General features: G+C 29.5%; 1 protein-coding gene across 1 annotated transcript in view; it reads left to right on the top strand.

The window, feature by feature from the left end:
* The window catches only part of LOC113384614 (xaa-Pro dipeptidase-like), a 47,997-nt gene extending 28,347 nt beyond the window's left edge, over positions 1–19,650 (top strand). Inside the window, exons 2-3 of the mRNA XM_026622361.1 lie at positions 9,452–9,499; positions 19,579–19,650. Coding sequence (XP_026478146.1) covers positions 9,452–9,499; positions 19,579–19,611 — 81 coding nt within the window. The 3' untranslated portion in view covers positions 19,612–19,650. The remainder of the gene's footprint in view (positions 1–9,451; positions 9,500–19,578) is intronic.
* The last annotated feature ends 5,586 nt before the right edge of the window (positions 19,651–25,236 follow it).

Below are 25,236 nucleotides of genomic sequence, written 5' to 3'. Positions count from 1 at the left end.
ATATTGGGAACACGGATCAACCAATTTGAATGATTCAAAAAACATTCAATTCGTATTGATGGGGAGACGTGTTGGTTAGTTTTTTGAAAAGGCAGATGCAGCCTCTGGTACAACCAGAGCAAAGAGTGCAAAAACAATCGGTTTTTAAGAGACAGCATGTCCGATTAGAATAATTCAAAAAACATTCGATTGATTACGTTTTTGCGAAGGGAGGTTCAGAGGTTTCGGAGATAAGGAACAAAAAGTGCAAAGATCAGCAGTTTTTGAGAGAATTGCGCATCCGATTAGAGTGATTCAAAAAGCATATTGCTTGTGTAGGTTATGTGAAAAAAATGTATGGTTTTACATAGATAAAGGTCGTCGCCCAAATACAAGCACTTATATGTTATATTAGATCTATAAAATACTACCAAAAACATTACAGTATTTATAATAATTATTTCAAAATATCTAAACCGTTTTCACTCATTGATAATTTTTTATTGATTATTTATACATTTTTATTGATGATTTATCATTTTTATTCCGTAAATGTTTAATTACTGTACGAGAAGTTTCAGCAATTGCCTTTAAGGCTCAATGCCATGCACCATTAGGTTTTTTAACCTCCCGTAGAGTAGGGTAAGTTATAGTAATCGCAAAAAAATCGAAAATGAAAATTTTTATATATCTTTACGTTTCAAAGGTTTCTGAGTATTTTGGCATACTTTAGAAAAAATGGATGTATATGGGTGTGTGTATGTGTGTGCGTGTGTGCGTATGTGTGTGCGTGTATGTGTTGTGCGTGCGGATACAAATTTTCGTCGACGATTTCGGGAACACCGAAAACAATTTGCCTTAACCTACGATGCCACCCACTTTTTTAGCATTTTTAGTATTAACAGTACAACTTTTCTTCTTTTGTTGTAGCTGTACACAGCACCAGGATTCGACCCCAGTATCTTCTTATTATTCCATTAATTCCTTCCTTTGTCTATTTCTCTATGTCTATCATCGAATGATATCTATGTCTATCGATACCAACACATCTATTGCTCACCTCTACCTGCACTTGAGCCATTCAGGGGGTCGATATTCGTTTCTCGAAGAGTCACGGCCGTACAAAGGAAGACACACACGTGCCGTTCGGTCTCTCGCACTCGTCCACGTCGTCGCCTATCTGTTTATCTCCCTTGAACGGGCCATCGTTTGCGCATTGACTAGCTCCGCTTATAGAACGTCTAGTAATTTGTATATTCATCCCATTCGTCCTTATTGCCGAACTAGACGGAACGCTTCTGAGTGTCGTTATTTCTGGAAGGTTCTTCGACGCTCGGGACAGGGGGCGACAACCTGTAATATGAAGATTATAGTCCAGTCATTATAGTAAGTTCACCTCGGAATTCGAGAGACCCCCCAAAGATGTCTCAAAACCTGCATATGGTATTGACACTCTACCATATGTAGGTTTTGAGACAACTCTAGGGTATCAATATACAAGTATTTATAGACTTACAGCTGGGTATCTCGAATTCCGAGATTCTTACCAAATTTAAGCTTAAATGACTGGACTATTATGGGCCCGATTCTGATGTGAAATAGACCAATGTTAAGTAGCGTTTCTCATACAAAATGTTACTAAATACTGTCAAAAGCTAAGTGTTTGCTGTGCGAACAGGCGTTTTACACATAAAATGCAACTTCACTCATATGTTATTAAGCCATATCACAAAGATATAGTTATGATAACATTATTTTTTTGATATCTGTGCGTTTTCTAGATTAGGTTTTCTATCTGAAACATAGCAACCACATGAAATTATGACAGTATTCAGTACCACTTTGTATAAGAAGCGCTACGTAGCCCCTACATAACATTGATCTACTCTATGGCTTTTATATTTCTAACATATTTATAATTATCCACATATGATAAAAGATATTCCAAAAATCTAATAATTGTAAAGATATAAAAATTGTACATAGCATTATGCCTTGAGACAAGTTTGCTGGAACTTCCTGAAATTAAACATTTGAGAAATAAAATTAATCAGAATGAATAGAAATGAATCAATAATTACAACAATTATTTTAAATGTTTTCAAATAGATTTTCATATGTAATAAATTTTGCTGCATTGATACCATACACCACTAGTTAATTTTTTTGAATGTTCACACGTTATTAATGATTAAAATAAATTTTATCATTTCCTTTAAGTATATGAAAGATCAAAAGTCTTATTATATTACCTTATAAAATGTCGTATGTAAAAAGTTTACTTAATAACGCTTGTGCTAAAATCTAAGAACAAATAGCAATTAACATCAAAATGAACAAAGTCGCGTAGTTATTAATAATTTTCTTACATTTATACATAATATTCATTTATGAAAACATTGACAAATCATAATGCAGGGCTCGCGGCGTTTCGGCTATATTAATAAAAAATAATATAAAGCATTTTTCTCTACCAAATATTTGTGATGATTTTCTACAAGCAACTCAAATTTCTGTTGAAACAAATTTATAAAATTTTTCTGTTTCTGCTGTTTATTGTCCACCAAGATTCAAAATTTCTTGTGCTCAGTTTTCTTAATTTTTTTCTCTTGCTCAGTTGCTAAAGTGTTTAAAAAAATATTCTGAAATTATATGGAAATATCTTAACAAAATAAGGAATTTACTGAAAATAAATTAACTACATAAAAATTCTGGTAGATACCAAATATTACAGTAGGAATATAATCATTTTCTGTGAAGACAACTTGTCGAATAAAATTAAATCAAATACACCGACCTAAGGCAATTGTACCTATATACTATATCAATATTTTGCTACAACTTTAATTGTTTTTTTACAAGTTCTTATCTTTACAATGTACCATTGTCGGGCTTTAGTTGTTAAAATTATGACTATTTTTGAGTTCTCCGGTTCTCTTGATAATTGCATTTTGTAGACATAACAAAGGCGCGGCGACCGGGGCGCCAACGCCCGGGTCGTCGTTGTCGCATGGGCGAGATATCGAAGAAATCAAGACAAATTTATGTTAGTGGGACATACAATCTTGTATTTGGGTCTTTCGTAAATGAGAATTGAATTTTTTGTCGATTTTATTCAATGCAATAAACCCTATGGAAACTGGATTCCCTTACTACGCGGAGCTGAAATTGCAAGAGCCCTCCTATAACACGGTATTTGTTTAACGGCCCATAAATTTTTTGCTTGCAATATATGAGTCAGAGTGAAAGTTATAGTTTTAATTCAATCGCACGTTTAAATTCTGTAACTAAATCCAAATCTTGCAATGATCATTAATGTGAAAGATCATATCTATAGTAAACAAAAAATTCTCTAATCCCAATTTTAAAAAAATCATTCTAACACTCTTGGTGAACATAACATGCAAATTTAAGCATGTTTTATGCAACCGTTATGATATTAAAATAATGGTGAGCACAACGAGCAATTTAAAGTTTGTTTTATGCAAATGTTATTATATTCTTATAATACAATATTTCACGAACAATGTTATTTCTAGTAAACTAAAAGTGTCATTATAAATGCCAAGCCATTCGCGTTGCCGACCGCTGACGTAGGCCTTTACGTGTCACCTTAGCATGACGTACGCCCGACGGTATGGAAGCCGGGCGTGGTTGGCTGGCCCGTTGCCCTAAAATATCTAATAATTTTTCATTAGTTTTATAGACTGTTAACGATATAAAGTTAATGTGAATCCTTCTATAAATGACTTTTTCACTATCAGCATTTTTTTGCTTCAATATTTCAGCTTTTATCTTTACTATATCGTCATATAAATGTATTTTTAGAAATCGATTTATGTATTATAATCATATGAGTATAGTACTACTACTATCCAGAATATCTGATTGCGTGACGATATTTTAATATGGAACGAGGTGGAATTATAAATGTCATTATATATTAACACTTCATAAATGATTAACGATTTCCAATTATTTTTAATCTATTACCATCATACCTGGACGTCCAATTGCTGGATGGGTATTCGATTTAAACATTTTAAGCACTTACTACCAAAAATTTGCAGAGGTTTTATATGGTATAGGTGCAGATATGAAAAAAGGAAAAATGTAATATCCTAAAAACATTATATGTATTTTAAATATCTCCTTATGAGTCTTATAAATATAGATTCAAGTGAGCCCAAAGCTAAGTTGTATACTTTAGTACAGATATTAAGAAAAATTATATGTATTATTTTATGTTATCGGTTACATCTTGGGTTCAATTCCGTTTTTGGTAATTTGTTAATATAGTCAACTTTTGTAAAATTTTATATATATACTAGTTGACCCGATACGCATGCAATTTAAGAGTCCCAATTTATTTAATATCTTGCCATCTGTGAAAATTAAGTAATATTTTAGTCACTTCCATATCTCAATGTTTTTTTAGCAATACTAATGTCAAATTTACATATTTATCAATTCTCATCTATCTGCCACTTTTTTCCAATTTTTTCACTTTTTTCTTCATGATTACTATGTTGTTTTAAATCAATTCCACTTTTATATTTTCCTTGACAAACTCTAAAAGTATTTATCAAAATTTGAATGGCTGTTTTAAAGCAGTTTTGCGATAACACACATACACATTATTTATAAATATGTACTATACGATATATAAACTATCAATCTAAAAACATCAAACATGTTTTTTTAATGGCGACCCACATTTTGGCCATTTTTGTTTCTGTCTAGAGAGCAAAGAAGGAAAGGAACCGTTCGATAATATTATTATTCCTTCTCTTTCGCGCCGGTACAAGTTTGTTTTGTTTCGCGTTCCGCATTGCCCCTACTCTATCGCACGCTTTGATGTTTATGTTTTTTCTCGCTCACATACCTGTCGCTTTCATTTCTGTTTATATTCCTATTTCTTTTTAACTTGTTTTGGTAATTTTACACGTTTTTTTGTTTACAAACAAATTTAAAGAAATTTCGTTGAATTTTGATATTATTTTCGGAAAATAAAATATATATTGTTATTATTTTGAAGCCAGTCTTTGACCTTGTTTCGCTCAAAAAGTATACGTGACTAAGTACCTGGTTTTTATGGGCAAATGTCTTTGTGGATGTTCATTTGCTAACGATTGATCTTTTTCGTTAACCATAAAATTAACATTGAAGCATTATTTGCTAATTTATTTACATAAGTATTAATATGCAAACACTATATTAAACTAATTGGTTTTAGATAAGTTTAATTGCACTTAATTTTTTACATATTTATTGCTAAATAAATTAAACTTTAGCCAAAACCTTGTAATCAAAGTTTTAATAGAAACATATCAAATTAGAAAATAGCTATATGTTTAAAGTATTTGCTCTTTACAGGTCTCAAGCTCAAATAAACTATTTAATATTTTTACTTTTATTGGCCATATTTAGCTTTGAGCCACCTACAATGTTTGTGTATTGTATATCTTTTCCTATCCAATTTTGATTTTTTTACAACTGATATCTTCATTCTTCTTTTCTTGTCAATGTTATCTTTACTTATTGTATACTCTTCTAATTCTATTAAATTTCAAATTCACAATTCAAATTCTATGTCAGTACCAGGACTCGATCTGAGGATCGCTGGATATATATTTTTTTTAATTCCTAAGTTGTTTATCAAACAGTGCAAACATAAAACACTATATTCAAGACAATCAAATTAGCTGCTTTTTATTACTTAAGTTCTGTAAACATACTTGATTTAATGAGGTTCTTAAAACGACACCGTAGCTTAATTATGACATAAAACATATTACACTATGATGGTTGTAAAATTGTTTAGAATTGTTTTATAAGTATTTATGATTGATTCTAGTTTTATACATACACACACACACATACATCATTTTTTTCTAAGGTATGCCAAAATGTTCAGAAACCTTTGAAACGTAAAGATATGCAAAAATTTTCATTTTCGATTATTTGCGATTATTGATAGAACTCTATAATTTGTAAAGATAAATTAAATGAAACAAAAGAAAAAAGAAATGATACGAATTGCTCGATTTGTTGCATCATGAAGTTATCAATAAACATTGTTACTGCACGAAATTCAACAATTACATTGCCTTCATAGCCCGTAGTCGTACAATTGTTAAGAATATGGACTAGTACAAACTGGCCCAGGGTTCGATTTTGATCTCGGCCAGCTCGATATCAACCAGTATGATATAACAAATCTCTCAATCTCAATCCCAAGTGCAAATCGCTTTTCGTGGGCATTGCTACAACATATATGCGCCACTGTTAGATATACAAATCTAATATGTATTTTCTGCGAACCAATCTCATAAAATGTCTTCTTCACTTTACAAAAATGTCCACGTCACTTTATAATGTCTTCAGTCTTCAGTCCTCGACTTCTGTTGGTTTGCACGTCAAACCTTGATCAGGATGCAGAACTGATTTTTTCCCATCCTGATCAGATTCCAATATCCGATTCCGTTATGTTATAAGGACATTGATATCCCTATAAGCAAGTTAATAAACTACGATCGATATCAATAAAATTCATATCAAACTCTCGAAAGACATATTGGAGTGTGCACGCGCTCCATGATTCACTTTAGGAATCCGACATAAACTTAATCCAATTGTACGAGCATTTGCAGACGTTATATAAAGTGCCATTCGCACTCCACAATTTTAACGATTATTTCCATTCACGTGGGAGAGACTGAGAAAGAATCGTCGTCGGAGACGAGACAAAACACAAACATCAGCGAAATCTCTAGGGGTTGTAAAACACACAGATTCTCAAAATTGAAAGAATGTCTCATAAGCTATCCCTAGATAGAGTAGTGGTAAAAAGTGCTATTTTGAGTTCAATTTCAATCAATCAGTATATCAGATTTTTACCTAGTGCTTTTCGGGGGCATTGCTGCAACATTCGAGTTCCATTTCAACTTTTGACAATTTGATATCAAGAACAAGCAGTATGATATAAGATTTTTTTTTAAGATTATGGATGTTAAATAAGCTCTGAAGCAGAAATTGCTTTGGGGGCATTGCTGCAACATACATATGCTTATCACTATTAGATATTATATAGATACTACTAGATATTATATATTAAATATATCTAATATAAGCTACACATAAAAAGAACTGCTGGGTTGCCCTAAAACTACACGAGAACGAGAAATAGTAGGTTAAGATTTATAACAAAAACTGCTTATGGGACATGTGGTTCTGATTATTGTTGAAATATGAAAAGCAATTGTTTCATAAAAACTCTAAGGGATGTTAAAAACACAGATTCTCAAAATTGAGAGAGTTTGTTCCAAAATGAATTAAATATTTGTCTCAAGCCATGCTGTAGTGGTAAAAAAGTGTTGCAGCAAACACTAGTGTCGCACTCGATTTCAACTTCGGCCAGTGTTGTATCTTTTTTTTTACTTAAGACTAAGTGAAAATACTTTTTTTGGGGGCATTGCTGCAACTTACGTACGCTTGGGGGCACTCCATCGATCACGTGTGGCTTACAAGGGGGGAGGGGTAAAATAAATCACGAAACACAACGTGAAGCTTTAGTAAGATATCATATGTATTTATTTTTTGCCTGAATTTAACCCTTTCGACTTGGATGCCGCCGGATAGAGGATGGGGAATAATTTTAAATATCAACACGTATCACAAAGTGGGAAGGAGGGGTCCAAAAATCCTTAAAACTTAATTACGCGGTTAATTAATTAGATCTATACGTATTTATTAGATCTAATATAATCTACATAAAATTAAAGATTGGTCACCGCTAGGTTGCCCTAAAATTAGAAATACTAAATATTATAGTCTAGATCAGTGACTCCCAAAGTGGTTTACATGGACCACCAGGGGTCCATGGCAACTTTAAAGGGGTCCACGACAGGTAAAACAAAATTTGGGGGTCCACGGCATATTTAGAAATGATTTTGCACTTTAAATGTTAGTATTGAGCGCGGAGTCAGCAACCCATCAACCTCGCATTTCTCAGAAACTATTGAATTTTCCAACTTTAAACTTTGGTCACAATCTTCGTAAAGTATAGTTACAATGTGTGTCAAGTTTCATCAAAATCGAATTATGCATTTTGGAAAACGTACAATCTTTTTCAATACCGGTATTGAGAGCGGAGCCAGCCACACATCAACTTCGCATATCTCAGAAACTATTGAATGTTCCACTTTAAATTTTTGTCAAATATTTAGTAAAGTGCAGAAACAATGTATGTCAAGTTTCATCAAAATCGAATTATGCATTTTGGAAAACGTACAATCTTTTTCAATACCGGTATTGAGAGCGGAGCCAGCCACACATCAACTTCGCATATCTCAGAAACTATTGAATGTTCCACTTTAAATTTTTGTCAAATATTTAGTAAAGTGCAGAAACAATGTATGTCAAGTTTCATCAAAATCGAATTATGCATTTTTGAAAACGTACAATCTTTTTCAATACCGGTATTGAGAGCGGAGCCAGCCATACATCAACCTCGCATATATCAGAAACTATTGAATGTTCCAATTTTAAATTTTTGTCAAATGTTTAGTAAAGTATAGTCACAATGTGTGTCAAGTTTCATCAAAATCGAATTATGCATTTTTGAAAACGAACAATCAGTTTCAATACTAGTATTGAGAGCGGAGCCAGCCACACATCGACCTCGTATATCTCAGAAACTATTGAATGTTCCATATTAAATGTTTGTCAAATATTTAGTAAAGTGTAGTAACAATGTATGTCAAGTTTCATCAAAATCGAATTATGCATTATTGAAAACGTATAATCTGTTTCAATACCAGTATTGAGAGCGGATCCAGCCATCCATCAACCTCGCATATCTGAAAAACTATTGAAACACAAGTATAATTTGGTTTATTAATCTTAATTCTTACTATTGATTTATATTTATAAATTATAGATAATACTTTCGGATTAAGTACTTGAAACTACTAAGTTACTTGAGTAACTTATTATTAGATTAAATACTTTTTTGGCCAACAGTTTTTCTCAAAGTAATATTGTTTATCATCTAAGTAATTCGGTCTGGGCGAATTTATTGTATATTAAAATATTTATGGATTTTGCCTAACACTTAATAGGGCAAAATATTAAATAAATAATACATACTCTTGTGATCATTTACAAATCAATTTTTATATCAGTTTCATTTGGTATCTACACTTAATTATAAAGCAGTTTACCAGGAAAATTAGTTTTGCAATATTACCATGTACCAATAATTGGGTCCAATGAAAAAATGCTAAAATGACGTTTTTATTCGCTTTGGAACTAAAAAACACATAAAAACAAATTCAAATCGTACAATTTACAAATTTTTGAGTTAGGAAATTATAAAAAAATAAAATTATCAAAATTAGTTAATTTGCAAAATTATTAAATATTTTATTAATTTTTCATCAAAGTCTAATAATATAATTTTACCTTTCAGATTGCTTCCGTCTTGAAGGCCATGTGCCCGGAGAAACTTCTCACGCTGGTAAGTTTGATGTCAAATCCTCAATTATTCTCTTATTATCATAAAATTACCTTCACTGCGTGTAATTATTAATTGCGATGCTAAAACTGGTGAATTCGTAACACACGTGCTTGAATTTTAGAAAGGTAAACTGTTATAACAGTAAAGTTTGATTTAAAAAAACTTGGAGCAACATTTTTTAAATATCTTCGGTCGTAGCCCAAGTGGCACAGTGATCAATGACTGAGGTAAAAGTAGTAATAGAATTTTAAAATCTATTTTCTTTTATAGGATCAAAATTATATATTAGGTACAATCAAATTCATTAGGCTCGGTCAGATTCATCAAGTTTATTAATTATTAAATACAGTTGAGTTACAAAAATTTTGTCAATAGTAATTTAACACAGAAATAACATCTCGTGTTGGACCGATTGACTGGACGGGTGTCGATGTCATATAATTGAAACGATTTTCATCTCTTTAAGAATTTTGTTAATATATATTTTTCAGAAGTTAAATATAACCTCTTATTTTTCGCTGTTTTAACAGTTTGAACCTACTTTTCAATTTCATGCAAAAATCAGATTTATATTCAGTTCTTCTAGCTGAAAAGGTATGATCAGTTGTGCATTGCATAGTGGATTAATTTTACTACAATATTTGATAGTTTCTTTGAAGAGTTTTTATTTAGAAACTGAACCATTTAGCTTTTATTATCCAAATTGTTTCATATCCACTTCTTCATCTCTTTTAAGTTATTTTTTTATCAATTTAATAGCATCAAATCAGTATTAAAATTATTATTATTCTAAATGCATTAAATATATCCATTATAGTTTTTCTTCTGTTTTGAGCACTCTGTGTTTCGAATCTGAATAAAATGCAAAATAAACCATATTCTTTTCTAATTAATATTAGAATTTACTTGAAATATAAAATCATTCTAACAGTATTCCATTTGTATGTAACGGTATAAGTTGATTGGTATTCAAAAAAATATTATTTCGTAGAATTATATATATATAGATTGAATTGTCATGATCATGAATCATTAATAAGAAACAAAACTTTATTTAAAAAATTTACTTACCTGAATGATTTGTAACAAATTATATACTTCTATGACTTCAAATTTAATGAGTCATTTCGTGATGCAGCAACATAATTTAATTTGTAAGTCAAATTAATGTACTTTGATCGAAAATCAAATTTGCTAACACTTGAGTAAATTTATATTCATTGAACATATTATTTGTATGTTCATGTGAAACTTATGAACGAGTAGAATATTTTTCTAGATTCTGTTCAAAGCTGAGGAAGAAATTACAAAAATTATGTTTTTAGCACATGTTTTGCTATATTGTGTATAGACATACAGCAAAATGGGTTTCTCTATAGTTTCTTTAGCAACATATCATATTATAGTTTATTATTTTTTTTATTTGATTAATCCAACTAATTTAATTAGTTTGACGATTTAAATAATTATTTCTCATAATTATTAATAACCCCTATTCTTGACAAATTTAAAACTGATGATGACACTTTGTGGTACCTTGCAAGTACTTTTACTCATATAATTGAAACTTTACTTCTATACTACTAACATTTTTTGGTACCTAATGGTCTTGAATTCAAGGTTTTAATCTTCAAATAATAATTTAATAGTAATAATATTTATTTAAACCAATATTCAATCAATCAAATTGCAAAAATATCCTATTTTTACTTTCTTTCATTTTTTTTATAATATTCTACATCATCATACAATATTTGTGATTCTTAATTTTCATTGAATGGATTCAATTGTATATTATTTTTTTTATCAAATTTTCAATGATTTATGCTTAGAATCATAATAAATATAAACGTCTTGATTGTCCTATGACATTTTCCAATCAAAAACTGGCTTTAAAACATAAGAATCAATCATCGAATAAAAGTGATGAGCTTTTTAACCAGATTTTAATACCATTGGCTGTTTTAGGAAAATTAAATAGTGCAATTCTCTGCACTGTATTTGTATTCTATAGAATTCTAAAATTTTTAACAAAATATCAACCAAACTTTTTTAAATTATTTATATCTTCAATAGTTTGAATGACTGATGATGAATATGACCATGACAAAGATAGAAATCTGAAAAACAGTAGCAAAATAGTACAAATTGAATTCTTCCTTAATCGAAAATTTAAAAAGCAATTAATAGTGAAAATTTATTACACAATATTTGGCATAGTTACATTATTACATGTTACATGTAGTTTTATATGTACATATATAATCGATTTTCCGTAATTCGCACAAGCACTTTGCTAGAGAAAATCAAAGTAATTGAGTGAAAATGCTTTATTTGATTACAAAATAATCTGCAAAATGCCTGCACTCGTAGGTGAAGCTATTATAGTAATTTCCTTGGTTATTATATAACCCAGAGGTAACTATAAGCTTAAATTTGTAAAGTACATGCAGTTGATTTTACAAAGGTTCCAAATTTGATACAAGAGATAATTATATAAATAGCACTATATTGTGTTTGCAAATGAATAAATAAATTTAATAACACCAAATGAATATCATATTTATATGTCAAAGTTTATCACTTGAACCTCTCGTGACATATTTATTGCAATGCTTTTGTACAAAGTTCATATGTCTATTATTACAGAAAAAATCGAGCAGCATATGTCCAATATTACATTTTATTTTTGTCATATATTTTGCAATACTGTTTTTATTTTTATCTTGTTGATTCACGATAAAACTGAAAAATGTGCTATGTAATAAGTATTATGTACACAAGGGATTTCTGGAATTCACTGGCATGCGTAATAAAAAGCATGTGTCACTCTTGTGTTACTGTGCTTTCTGTGTTTGCCAACTTTAATGAAAAAAAAATTTTGTAATAATTAACGGATATGATTTTGTTGATTTTATTTATTTAGGATACAAAATTAAATTAAATAGAAGGTCAATTTTGTAACAGAAAATTCGCAGTTATATTAAACGTTCATTATTAAAATTTTCTTGGAAAAAATACTCGTACTAATTTTGATTAATGGCTTCATTCAGCTTGGAGTGTTATAGATGCTCTAAGACAACTTCTGGATTTATGGATTGTAAAACTTTTCGATATAAATTCAGAAGATCGTTTGCCTAACAAGTTTAACACGTGCCAAACTAGAATTTATGACATTGTTCTTGTTAGGAACTTATACCATTTTGAATATATATCTTTAGTTGGTCAAATCGTCATGTCAAGTCGTTTTCTCTTCTATATTGTTGGACCTATAAAATGAAAAAAAAAACAATGTGTATATGAATGATCTATTTCGTTGACGTATTCTTGCAAACGTATGTACCGATTTTAAAATGATCAAATTCATTAAAATTAATTAGTGACTCGAGTTGATCTATTTTGTACGACATCAGTCCAGATTTCTCTCAGAAATCAACTATTGTTTGAAAAATATTTTGTTTGTTTTTAGGTTTTTTTAATACGATTAGCTATAAAGTAGATAGTTCACAGTATAACGTAGTACTTTTTTCTATTGTTTCACGTTTTTTATCTGTATTTTTTATATTTTCTCAAAAATTCAAACTTTCAGTAAAATTTAAATTTTTTGTAAATAGCATTACTTCATCCTGATATAAGGTAGTAGGAATATTCATTTTTACTTTAAATTTAGATCATAAATATGGTATTTAGTGAAAACAGTTCTGCTGAAAGAGCTGAATCAAAGCTAAATCAGCTAAATACATACATGAAATACTAATTTGAAGTATGTAAAAATATAATCACAACTAGAAAGAACAATCATCTAATACTTTAGACAAATCTTACCATCCAATGCATGGTAGTTATCTGTACAAAAGTTTTTAAGATAATTACCATGCATTAGATGGTAAGATTTGTCCAGTCCAGTTTTTACTAACAAATCTTCATGAATTGGGCAGACTATCATTCATATGAAAAACAAATAAATACAAATACAAAAGTTGATAAAGGAGGACAATGATGCTAAGAAATCACAAATTCAGTTTTAGATATCTTGTGGTTATTTGAATATGTCTTAAGGCATAATTAACATTTTTACCAAGTCCTAACTTTTTATTAGTGTAGACATAAAATAAAATAGACACAAACAATAAATGGATGAATACACCAAAACAAATATATCTGCGATAAATGAAATAGAGTATTCTTTACTTCTTTGTCTTTAATATTTACTCTTTCAAAAATATTTTTCAAAACATTGACTCTACAAAGTTGTGAGTCATTATGAAGCATATCAGCATTCACTATGCCAATAATTGAAATTTTTTTACAATATTATTAAAAATTTTCATAAAATGCTGATGATTGAGGCAGGAAACTATCCACAGCATTATCTCTTTTTATTGTTCGAAAATTATAGTTCTATCAGGCATCTATTTACTAAAATATTATATTATTAAAAATTTTCATAAACTGCTAATGACTAAGGCAGCAAACGATTTACAGTAATTTCTATTTATAGTTCCACCATCTATCTATTAAAATATTATATTATTAATTTTTTTCATAAAATGCTGATGACTAAGGCAGGAAACGATCCACAGCATTTTCTCTTTCTATAGTTCGAGAATCATAGTTCCACCAGGCATCTAATTTTATATGTAAAGTACACATGGTTACATTACTGTACACATTCAAGACGTGGTACGTGGTACGTGGAATTGTGATATGGCCGTTTGTGAGGAAGAACCAATGTCCACATAGATTGTTGACACTGTTGTATCCGCATGCCGCGCGGTTTCGATATTACTACCATACATGCACAGAAACAGAGTCGAATTTGGGTAGATAATTAAAATTTTCTTTCCTTTCTTTCTGCGGCAGAAGTCGATAAGCATATTTCACCTGTCGTTCCTTCTGCCCACAATCTTTTCCTCGAAACCCTTTCCGACTACTCCATTAAAATCTCCCATGTTCACCACGTTGACTTTTCCTTCGCCTTCCTGAGACAACATTTCGTCTATCTGCTCGTGGAATTGCTTCACTATATGTTTTCAGTGCTTCAAACTTCTGTGCTTCTACCTACAATGTACAGTATTTCTCTTCTTCCCTAAGTCATCATCATCCACATTCTTCTTCATCTTACAATTACAGCAGAATCTCACTAATCTAGCACTATTAAAAACCAGAAGGTGTCGGATTACTTGAATGTTTGGATTACTGGATTATAGTGAAAAAGTCATAATTATTAAAATATGATATTGTAAATAGTGGCAAAGCTTCCCAAAATTGACCAGCGCTTCAATTGCGAGGGTGTCTAATTTTTGAAAGTGTCGGTTTATCGTAGTTTTGGATTACTGAAATTCTACTGTAGACCACAGTAATTCTACTGTAACTGTGAGATGAAGAAGAAAAGATGATGATAACTTAGGCGAGAAGAGAAATACTGCACCTTGTAGGTAGAAGCACAGAAAACAAATGGTGGAGCTTCTCCCAAAGGCAGTAGAGTATAAAAGAAAAAGGTTTATAGTTATTGACATTTTTTTCGATGAAATAATTCGACAGCAAACGCTTTTTGCGACATAAACCTAATTCTTTTATACTCTACTGCCTTTGGGAGAAGCATTCTTTGAACATTAAAATCTCTCATATGTAAGGAAGAAAAAGTATGCAGGCAGCACATACGAAAAAATAATTTAGAGGAAAATAGTTATGTTGTTAGTTTAATAGTTACTCTTGAAATGCTGTGTAAGAAGTACTCAGATCTAATCTCACACTTTATACTCATGGATCTGCCCTTGGGAGAAGCATTCTTTAAGAAAATTTAAATATTTCAATATGTAAGGAAGAAAAGTATGCAGCACATATGAAAATAATTTAGAAGAAAATAGTTACTTTGTTTTTCTAAGAAAAATCATATGCAATAGAGCAGTTTTTTAATTTCTCTTAATTTGTTGCTTTTTTCTTCAAATCTCCAATCTGATATTACATTCCAAAATGCTCCAAATAGTTTTATTTGAAATGTACCATCTTTCTATATTCAGTTTAATCTGAAATGGGATATGATGGAATCGTAGTTAAATCAAACAGCTGATTTAGTTGTATGATTAACTAGTTAGATTGTTATTCAATAGATATCAATATTGAGAACCACTATATCATTGACCAAGCGGGCCAACGTCCAATATACTAGATATTGATTGAAGTATGTACAAAATTTCATTGAAATTTGTTTAACCAACATTATTAGTTTTGGTGCAATATTTTTTTTCATTATTTAGAAAAAAAAAATGTGAACAAAATAAAGGCTTTAATCAAAGGCTGGAACCATTTTCCAGATCGTCAAATGTAGATCATAATATAGATGGAAATATGTTTTCAATTAGCACTTTTTTTGCATTGTTGGATTAAATTAAGAATCATCAGTATTGGAGAAATTTCAATGATAAAATATGTGAAATAGAATTGGTCAATTGGTTGAATTATTCAAAAAAGCAAGGTGGTTAAAGCGACTTCACATCACAACAGCTCATGGAACTCTGAAGTTCTGATAAATATCTATATATAAAAAATGCAAAACAACACTAAATGTAATTTAAATCTTTACTAGCTGGATATAATATGAGACATTTTAAAAAAAGGTTCAATATATCAATATTTTTGCTATATATCACGATTTGCGCATTCTCTTGAAGAACTATACTTTTCTTCTGCAGCTTCTGGTACATTACTTTTCATTGCGTTCTATAACTCCCAAAAGATATGGTCCAATTTTTCAGGTTCTTCTCCACATTGGCACGTGTAGTTCTGTAGTATTCCTAACCTATAGCATTCCTTTTAGAAAGATGAATCTTACACAAAGTGTGTTCAAATCTCATTCTTGTTGTAGTTGGTACAAAGTTCCCATTCTCAGTCATATCCTATTTAATCAATTGTTTTTTCTTCAGTGTTTTAAAAATTAAATACTTGGCGTTCATAAAATTTAATGAATTAAAATGAATACACTCTATTTTTAATATCATTGAGCATCAAAATGCAATGTTTGCAATAGCAAATATATTTTTCTTAAGTTGTCTTCAGACTAAAAAATCCAACTCTGATGAATTCCCCGACTGCGTGGAATATTTCAGAGGTTTTTGTTAGCAAATCGATAAAAAACCGCGTGCGATCTAGTTTATGCTAAAAGATTCCAAAGGCCGCCATTGTTATGGGATAAAATGAATCATAGTTTCTGTTTATTTTTCGATTTGTTAAAAGAATGAATATGGATGATTCGCCAGTTATTTACAATCGCCAAGCTAGTTTTTTAAATAGCATGATAAAATACGAGGTTGCTGCAGGTAATGGTATTGTACTGAATATTCATGGTTTGGCTATCTGGTGTAATTACGTTAATTTTTAAAACGGTTTCTTTGAGTGCGTAACATGTAAATGAAGTTTTATATTGTTTGGTACATTGGAGTTGTTTTAAATATGTACTTTGTTTTAAGCGTCATTGCAGTATTTTATTTATCACAACTAGTTTTTTATTGATTACGCAAGTAGAGGTTGTGGGAAAACTAATTTACCTGTGATAGCCATTTTATAAATACAGGTGCACATATAGTAAAAATCATAAATAAAACAATAAGTCTCAAGTATAGCTAAGATTTGGAATAGATAAATAAGGGGCCAATATTCCCTGATAAAATAGAAATGTTATGGTGATACTATATTAAGGATCTATATTCGTATGAGTTGGTAGTAACGAACTATCAAAAAGCTATGTATTTGTTGTGCGATCAGGTATTTTACGCAATAGTTTGATTTAAATTTTTAATCTTTTGTTAACTTTGCATAGTAAAATATTGTTATAGTAATCGACTAAAAAGTAAAAATCGAAAATGAATTTTTTTATATTTTTAAGTTTTAAAGGTTTCTGTACATTTTGGCATATCGTAGAAAAAACGGAAGTGTGCGTGTGTTTGTGTGTGAGTGTATGTTTGTGTGTGAGTATATGCATGTATGGATACAATTTTCCTTCAAGTTTTTGGAAGGCACGGATCAACTGATTTGAATTATTCAAAAACCATTCGATTCCTATTGATAAGATACTGATTAGTTTTTGGCAAAGGTTGGTCCAGCCGTTTCAAAGATACGGAGCAAACAGTGCAGAAAATGGCAATTAAGTCTTTGAGAGAACGGAGCATCCGATTTGAATGATTCCAAAAACATTTTACTTATCTTGACGTAATGAAGAATTGTTTAAAGTTTTCCAAAGGCGGGTCCAGCGGTTTCGGAGATCCATAAAAAAAGAAATATAATAAAAAATGGCATTCGGCAGTTCAAAATCAGATATTTTAACAGAATTTCAAAATTTTCAAAAAAAAAAAGTTTTAAAAATTTATAAGTTTTCAAAAAAGGTATTTTCTAACAAGAGTATTTTCAAAAAATCTATTTTTTTTAAAAAAATTTCATGGTATTCTTAAAAAGATTTTTTATTCATGTTTTTAAAATACTAAAATTTTCAAGTGTTTTTAGAATTTTTAAAAATGTTCGAAAATATTCAAAAATTTAAAAAAAAACTATTTTTTCTTCCTGAGGTTTTAAAATTTTTTATGGATCAACCGACATGAATGGATGTCAAAAACTTTCAAAAGCTAAAAAAATTTTTTTTGTAGATTTTTTAAATTTTGTAGGTTTTCAAAAAAGGCATTTTTTAACATCAGTATTTTCAAAAATTCTAAAAATTGAAAAAAAAAATCATAATCGAAAATTCTAAAAAATTAAAAAAAAAATCATAATATTCAAAAATGATTTTTTTTTCATTTTTTTCAATATTCAAATTTTTTAAGATTTCAGAATTTTCAAAAATGTTCGAAAATATTCAAGAAATTTAAAAAAAATCTTATATTTTTCTGGTCTTTTGAAAATTTTAAATTACAGTGGTGCAAAAAGTTTCAGCTGTTTACTTTGTATGTAAAACCCGTATGAATAAATTTCAATGTAGTACTTTTTTATAGCAAAAAATCTGTGTTGTATTTCACAAGTCTCGATAGTTTTTTTTCTGTCGATGATTTTGCTATTATTTGAAACTGCTGATGTGTACACTGGACTTTCGCATGTGTCATGTCTGATGAAATAAATAGAAATATGACTCGACATACAAAACAAAATCATATTTATCTCTGGCCGTTACGACATTTGCATAGTTATTTTTATGAGTACACTTATTGTAATTATTATTACGTACGTGAATATTATTAGTTTTTGAATTTTCAATGCATATCTTTTGAGAAAACAATCTATTTTCGCACTTTACGAGTAAATATTTACACAGAGTTTGAATTGTATTGCATGCAATCGATAAAAACTGTTGTTGTTATTGAACTATTTCTTGTCAAGTGTTTTATCTTATTTAAATATAAAATGTATTATGAAATTAATTAATATCAGAAAAATAAACTTGTGGTGCATGGCATTGTACCTTAAGGCAAATTGCTGTAACTTCCCATACAATAATTAAACATTTGCAAAGTAAAAATAATAAATTATCAATAAAAATTTGTTAATGAGTAATAATAATTGTTTTAAATATTTTGAAAAAAAAAAAATTATATCTAGTGTAAATTTTATTTTCGTATTTTATATACCTAATATAATATAAGTGCTTATATTTGGGCGACGACCTTTATCTATGTTTAATATTGTATTTATAAGTATTACTAAAATCTATAAATTTAATATACTTTTCTAATTATTCCACTAATCTTTTACATGGTACAAAATTAAACCATTAGTTTGTTGCATAAATATTGTAATATACAGTTTGTTTGTTTGTGCATAATTTTCTAGTGTTATCTTTAACATTTGCATAAACCGTTTCGTATAATTAGAATTCTCAGAAAATAATGATAAATATTTCATAAGGTTTCGAAAAATCATTTCGTTTGTTATCTACTATACATAATACTATGGGCTTATATTCGTAGAAGTACAGTTATGTCCAAGATTATGCAAACTGAGGTCATATAAGTATATAAGTATAAGTTTCTTATAAAATTTAATTCATTAATTTGATCTGATCTAATTTATGAACCGTTACATTTTATTACTTCCAGATCATCGATTGGAAATTGAAATTGTTGCAATAATTTCCCGAATTTAATCAATTGGAATTTAATGACTTGGAAAGTTGGTAATGATCGCATTTTCTTATTAATTTAATTTCAACTTATAGAATATATTTTGCCACCCAAATGCAGAGGATAGTAAATCAAAATTGGTATAAAGATTGGCACATAATGTTTCCCAGATTACTTTATTCTTTTGTTGACTTTCTAGAAGCTGGTAATAGTATTTTTTTCAAATTTTATTATTATTTTAATTTTATAGTAATTATGTCGTTTTAAATTTATGCATACCTGAATATTTTAAATATTACCTGAATATTTACTAAATTTTTAATTTTGTGCCAAACATATCAGCAAAAATACGAATTATGCTCTATACACATTCTAAACATTTTGAGTAAAACTTTTTTGCTACTCTAAAGTCTAACTTGCTGGTTAGATTTTAAGTTTTCACATGGCTTACTGGTTAGATATAGATAAGCTTCCAATCAGAAAAACTAAATTTGATCCAATATCCTGATGTCAGGCAGTAGTGACCAATTTTTTTCTTTATCATTTATATTAACATTTTATACAAAAGAATATTACTTTAAATGCACTCGATCTAATTAGCATAAGCATTTTAATTTAATTTATTAGAAACTATTACTGAATGAATTTCTAATTCATCGCCCTTTGAACATGTAAAGACTCTCTATTGATATTTATCAATCTCAGCGGCACAACGCCTCGATGGTATTTATTCTATAATTTGTGTTTTGAAAAATGTATTAATCTACTATTACTTATTTGATCATTATTTCATATATTTGAATCAATTTACAATATATTTGCTAAAAGTATAGATAGCTACATGCTTTCAAGTTAAGATAGCCCTTTTTGAGCATTGGTGCCACATCACAATTACAAAGGCGTCTTAGGGTTGTCTTCAATTAGCATTTAAAAATAAATCTTCTCTAGATTGTTAATAGTCATAAGATAAATTTTGCAAATAAGTCGCTTTTTGTTTTTAACTACAGTGAGTAATGTCAGGGGTCGTTCAAGTATTACGTAAGCACTATAGAGGGGGGGGGGGCGTAGGAGTTATTGATTTGCTTATTTTGGGTGAAATTTTGGTGCAGCTTTACTTACTTTTGCTGACAAGGGGGATGGGGGGGGGGTAAATAATTGTACTAAATCTGCTTACGTAATATTTGAACGATCTCTAATAGTAATATCTAAGATACATTCATATTGTTAGGATTTGCTTTTGGCAAAGGAGGTAATTAAAGAAAGAATCAACTTTTTCAATCAAAGATTTATTTCTAAACAAACAATAATTATAGTTAATATATGATTTTAAGGTTAACGTATATCACGAAGGTTAGAGAATGAATGGCGGCTTCAACATCATCCTAGATAGGCTCGGTTTAAGCAGGAAATATATTCCATAAACCCATAGACCGGAAACCTAATCCTGCATTAATACAGGTATTCCATAGAGCATAGAGGGATGGTAGAGACTATAGAGCGTAGATAAGTGTTGGACATGATGGTGCTGGCACACAATAATATACACAACTGATTTTCTTTTTTTTACCGGACCTCTCATCGTCAATCCCTGTTACAATTGAACGATGTGGCGTGATTCATGGAAGCGAAGCGATTCCGTACTACTATATGTCTTGTCTTACGTGTACATTTCGGCGGCTGATGCAACATTGCCGCAATAGCGAAGTGCGGCCAACGTGCCGCCCGATTGCGTCATCATAATAATAATATTGTCATTCGAATAATGACTTGCGAATTATTCGACATCGACTAGGACTAGAATAAATAAATAAACACTACGAGTACAATATAGGACGACGTGCTAATTTAGGCTGAATTGAATTAATTTTATGCCAGTCATAGAGGTTGACTTTTTTACAACAGGGGTATACCTACAGTGGAAATGTTTTCGATGAATGTTTCGCATGAAGAAGTTCAGAGATCTCATCTCGTTCTAATGCAATTCGAAAGAAATGGAATGAATCATTGCGATGAGCATAAATGTTCCATTGATTTTTTTCAGAGAAAACAACATTAATGTAATATGTAATGAATATACCGAACATACCCAATGAATGAAATAATATGACAATGTACTTTTACATATTTTTTATCAGTAACCAGAACTCAACGAGTTCTATGGACTGTTCTGCTGAATTTCTAAACAACATGCCTCTTTTATAAATGGCAACCAATACGGTTGTCCCATCTTTTTGTGAGTTTATCATTACAAATGACAAAAACTTTAATACTGATGTCATCAGTCTATTGATGACGGGTAAAGGTTATATTCGTCTGGATAGATTTTGCTATCTATTTATACTGCTTGATATGAGACTGACCGATACGGGAATTGAACCTGGAATTTTTTATTAAAATCCCATAAGTTCAACCACCAAGTCCAGTCCAACAAAGTTTTAGTAAGGATGCCAAATAAAATAGGATGTAGCTCTGTCGAATAAAATAAAATACTTAGTGTATGGAGAAAAATATGAAATTAATTATCAAATTAATAATTATTGAATATAAATAAAATATTGTTATATGTATATTCATATTTTTTCGATCTGTATTCTACTTCTAAAGACGTTTTGTGATTATTTGGCAATCGTGGATAGCTGAAACCTTGTAAGTCCTAAAGAAAAGCTTTTTGAGACAAAGAACCAAGAGATGGGCGCTCTAATCTCTGTTTTCAAGGAGAAATACATAAATACATTAAATTTAATAAAAACTTATATTTTATATTGGCATATTTGGAAGGACCCTTAGGGAATCCTTGTACACAAGGATAACGTCAGGTTTACTCTCTTAGGATCTTGATGAAACTTCGCATGGTGATAGAGTTGATAGTTTTATAATTAAACCACTTATCATAGGCCTATAATATTTTAAGGTGTTCGGTTTGACTATGCCATGCGAAGTTTGATTAAAAATCCCAGAACCTAAGGTTCTTGTTAGAACTTTGTTAACCTAAGGTTCTTGTTAGAACTTAGAACCTTGTTAGAAAATTGTAATTATGGTAACCCGAAAAAGAATTGTGTGATTTTTGCTTCAATTTTGTAGTAACAGTATAAATATCTTCATACATATTTGACAAAATATGAATTTGAACATTATATTTATTAACAATACTAATTTGCAATATTTGATACCTATTAACAAGCCAACGTTGAACTTTTGAAATATTTGTTTTTTATCTAAAGTAAGGTGTTAGAAAAATAATTTTGGACTATAAAATTTTATACAATTGATAAAATTTCAACTAATAAAAAACATAAGTTTTGGATAAGATATCAAAGTGCTACAAACAATTCATAGTGGTAACTTTTCTTGGCACAGACAAATCAGATTGCGTTTTTAAACATTAGATGTTTGTGAAATCAAAAATAACCATGGCGCAATCTTCTATTTAAAAAATTTAAAACATGTTTCTAAATAATTGTACATTGTATATGAATTTAGCAATGTGCAAAGAAATTTTAAAACTGGTACCATTTTTTTACTTCATTGATTATCGTCTGTGTTTTTTCTCTTTTATTTATATCTTTATTTGTTTGTTTTTGTAATATAATTTTTGTACAGTAAATAAATTCATGAATGAAACACTTCAGTGCTGATGTTGATTATTATGATTTCATAAAACACCATTTCCCAGAAATCAATTACACCAACAGTATGAACTCGCGTTAGTTTTCCGATTCATTCTATAAATATATAGTTCATGTCGTTTTAAAATTAGAATTAGAAGTAATTTGAAGAAAGCCTTCCTGGTAATTTCTAATAATATGCATTCACGGACTTGGTTAATAAAATGTTGAAGCAATTTATTTAGATCACGCAATTGCCGGCTTCTTGGTCGTATATTTTAGTATCCATATAAATATAATCAAAATTTGGACAGTATCCGCGTTGCTTTACATTAATGTAGTAATAAAATGCATTTTATTTGTTTTAATAACCACTGCAATTTTAATTAAATCATGTATACACAACGGTTTTTCTGTTCCTACTTTATGCATATATGTTAATATATTTGTTTGTCCTAATACTACTCATATCCACTGATGATGACTAATTGCATGTCGTAACTCCTAGGAAAATATAGATGTTCCAACATTTTTACTTTTTCACTTGATGTTATATACTCCAAGATATTATTTTATGTGTTCTTATGTATTTGGATATTAGTTTATTCGCAATGTATTAGCATAAATCCACCCAAGTGAAACAAATCCAACCAATGGTATTCTGACCTTTACAATTTTCTAGAAGAGAAACTGGAATGCCTCTGACTCATGGCGTTTTATTCAGTAGAAGTGGTTTTAAATGTGTGTATGCGCGCGAATGTATACTCCGAGACATAGTCATTTGCAAAAAAAAATATTATCGATGACTGTCAAACTTTATGTGCAAAATTACAGAACTAAATATACTTTCGTATGCCCTTATTTTGTTCCATTTTAGCATTAACAAAATTTTAGTAGTTACTACTTAAAATATACATTGTTAGAAGAATAAAAGTAGTTTTAAATTTTATTTCAAGGTTAACAATCAAACAAAAATGGTCTAATTTTTTTAACAGCAAGAGTTTTTATGAGTTGTTGTGATTACCCTTCTTAACCACGTGGTTTCTTAGTAGGCAACCATCGTATTAGATTTGCTCAAATACTGATGATATATTTTTTAATTTGATGCAGCAATATTATAAAGAGATATTTTCACTTGTAAATATATATTAGATTTATATTATAAAGTAAACATCAATATCATTTCTATGTGATATCAGACTTGGATATCGAACCTGGAGCTTTGGGTTGCCTTTAAATCAATAAATCAATAATTAAATTTTTTTTAAACAATAAAACCAATATACTTGCTATTTTATTCTAAAGTATTGGGATCACAAAATGAAATAATGTAATGCATAAAAATCACCAAAATCATTTCTATACATTATATTTGCAATTATTCCGCGAACCACCAAATAATTAGTAGCTTACCATATGGGCAAGAGATGAATTAATTTTATTAAAAACTGAAATATTTTAGTGATGTTTTATTATTATATGTTTATATAATATAATAAAATCTCAATTATTAGTCTAAACATTTTAGAACCTCTTGGTTATGGGAACAGTTAGATAATAAATAAAAAATAGTTGCTTGGAATTTGCAACAATGATGATGTGTTGCAAATTGGTCGGCTTACACACATTTGCGACTGGTTTTATAATCAAGCTTTCTTTTCGTATATATCGAAATCTTTTGCCAAGGCACGTGTAATACATAAACATTAAATAAGATATACAGTTTTATATAAAGATTTTTTATTTTTAGAGTAAATTTATTTTAATATCGGTTAACCTTTAACTGTTTGACGGTTGGATTTAATTGAGTTGCGTATATAGTGCTTGGCGTAAAGTAGTTGTTTTATTACAAATAATTTAGTAATGAATGTAAATATAATTTTCTGATTCATGTTCTTATAAATATTTATTAAATTAAATCTCTATTTACGCGTGTATATAATATATTCAGAAACTACTTTTTTATGAGGTTTTGTCCGTATAATTAGCAAAAGACAAATTAATATTTAATCGATTTGCAAATAATTCA

The sequence above is a fragment of the Ctenocephalides felis genome, unplaced genomic scaffold, assembly GCF_003426905.1.
Source record: "Ctenocephalides felis isolate EL2017-DRISC unplaced genomic scaffold, ASM342690v1 CF-g0.4_SCAFFOLD_03571, whole genome shotgun sequence".
In the NCBI taxonomy this organism is placed as follows: Eukaryota; Metazoa; Arthropoda; class Insecta; order Siphonaptera; family Pulicidae; genus Ctenocephalides; species Ctenocephalides felis.
Note: the sequence above shows the minus strand (reverse complement) of the source record. Positions and strands in the feature narration are given on the sequence as shown.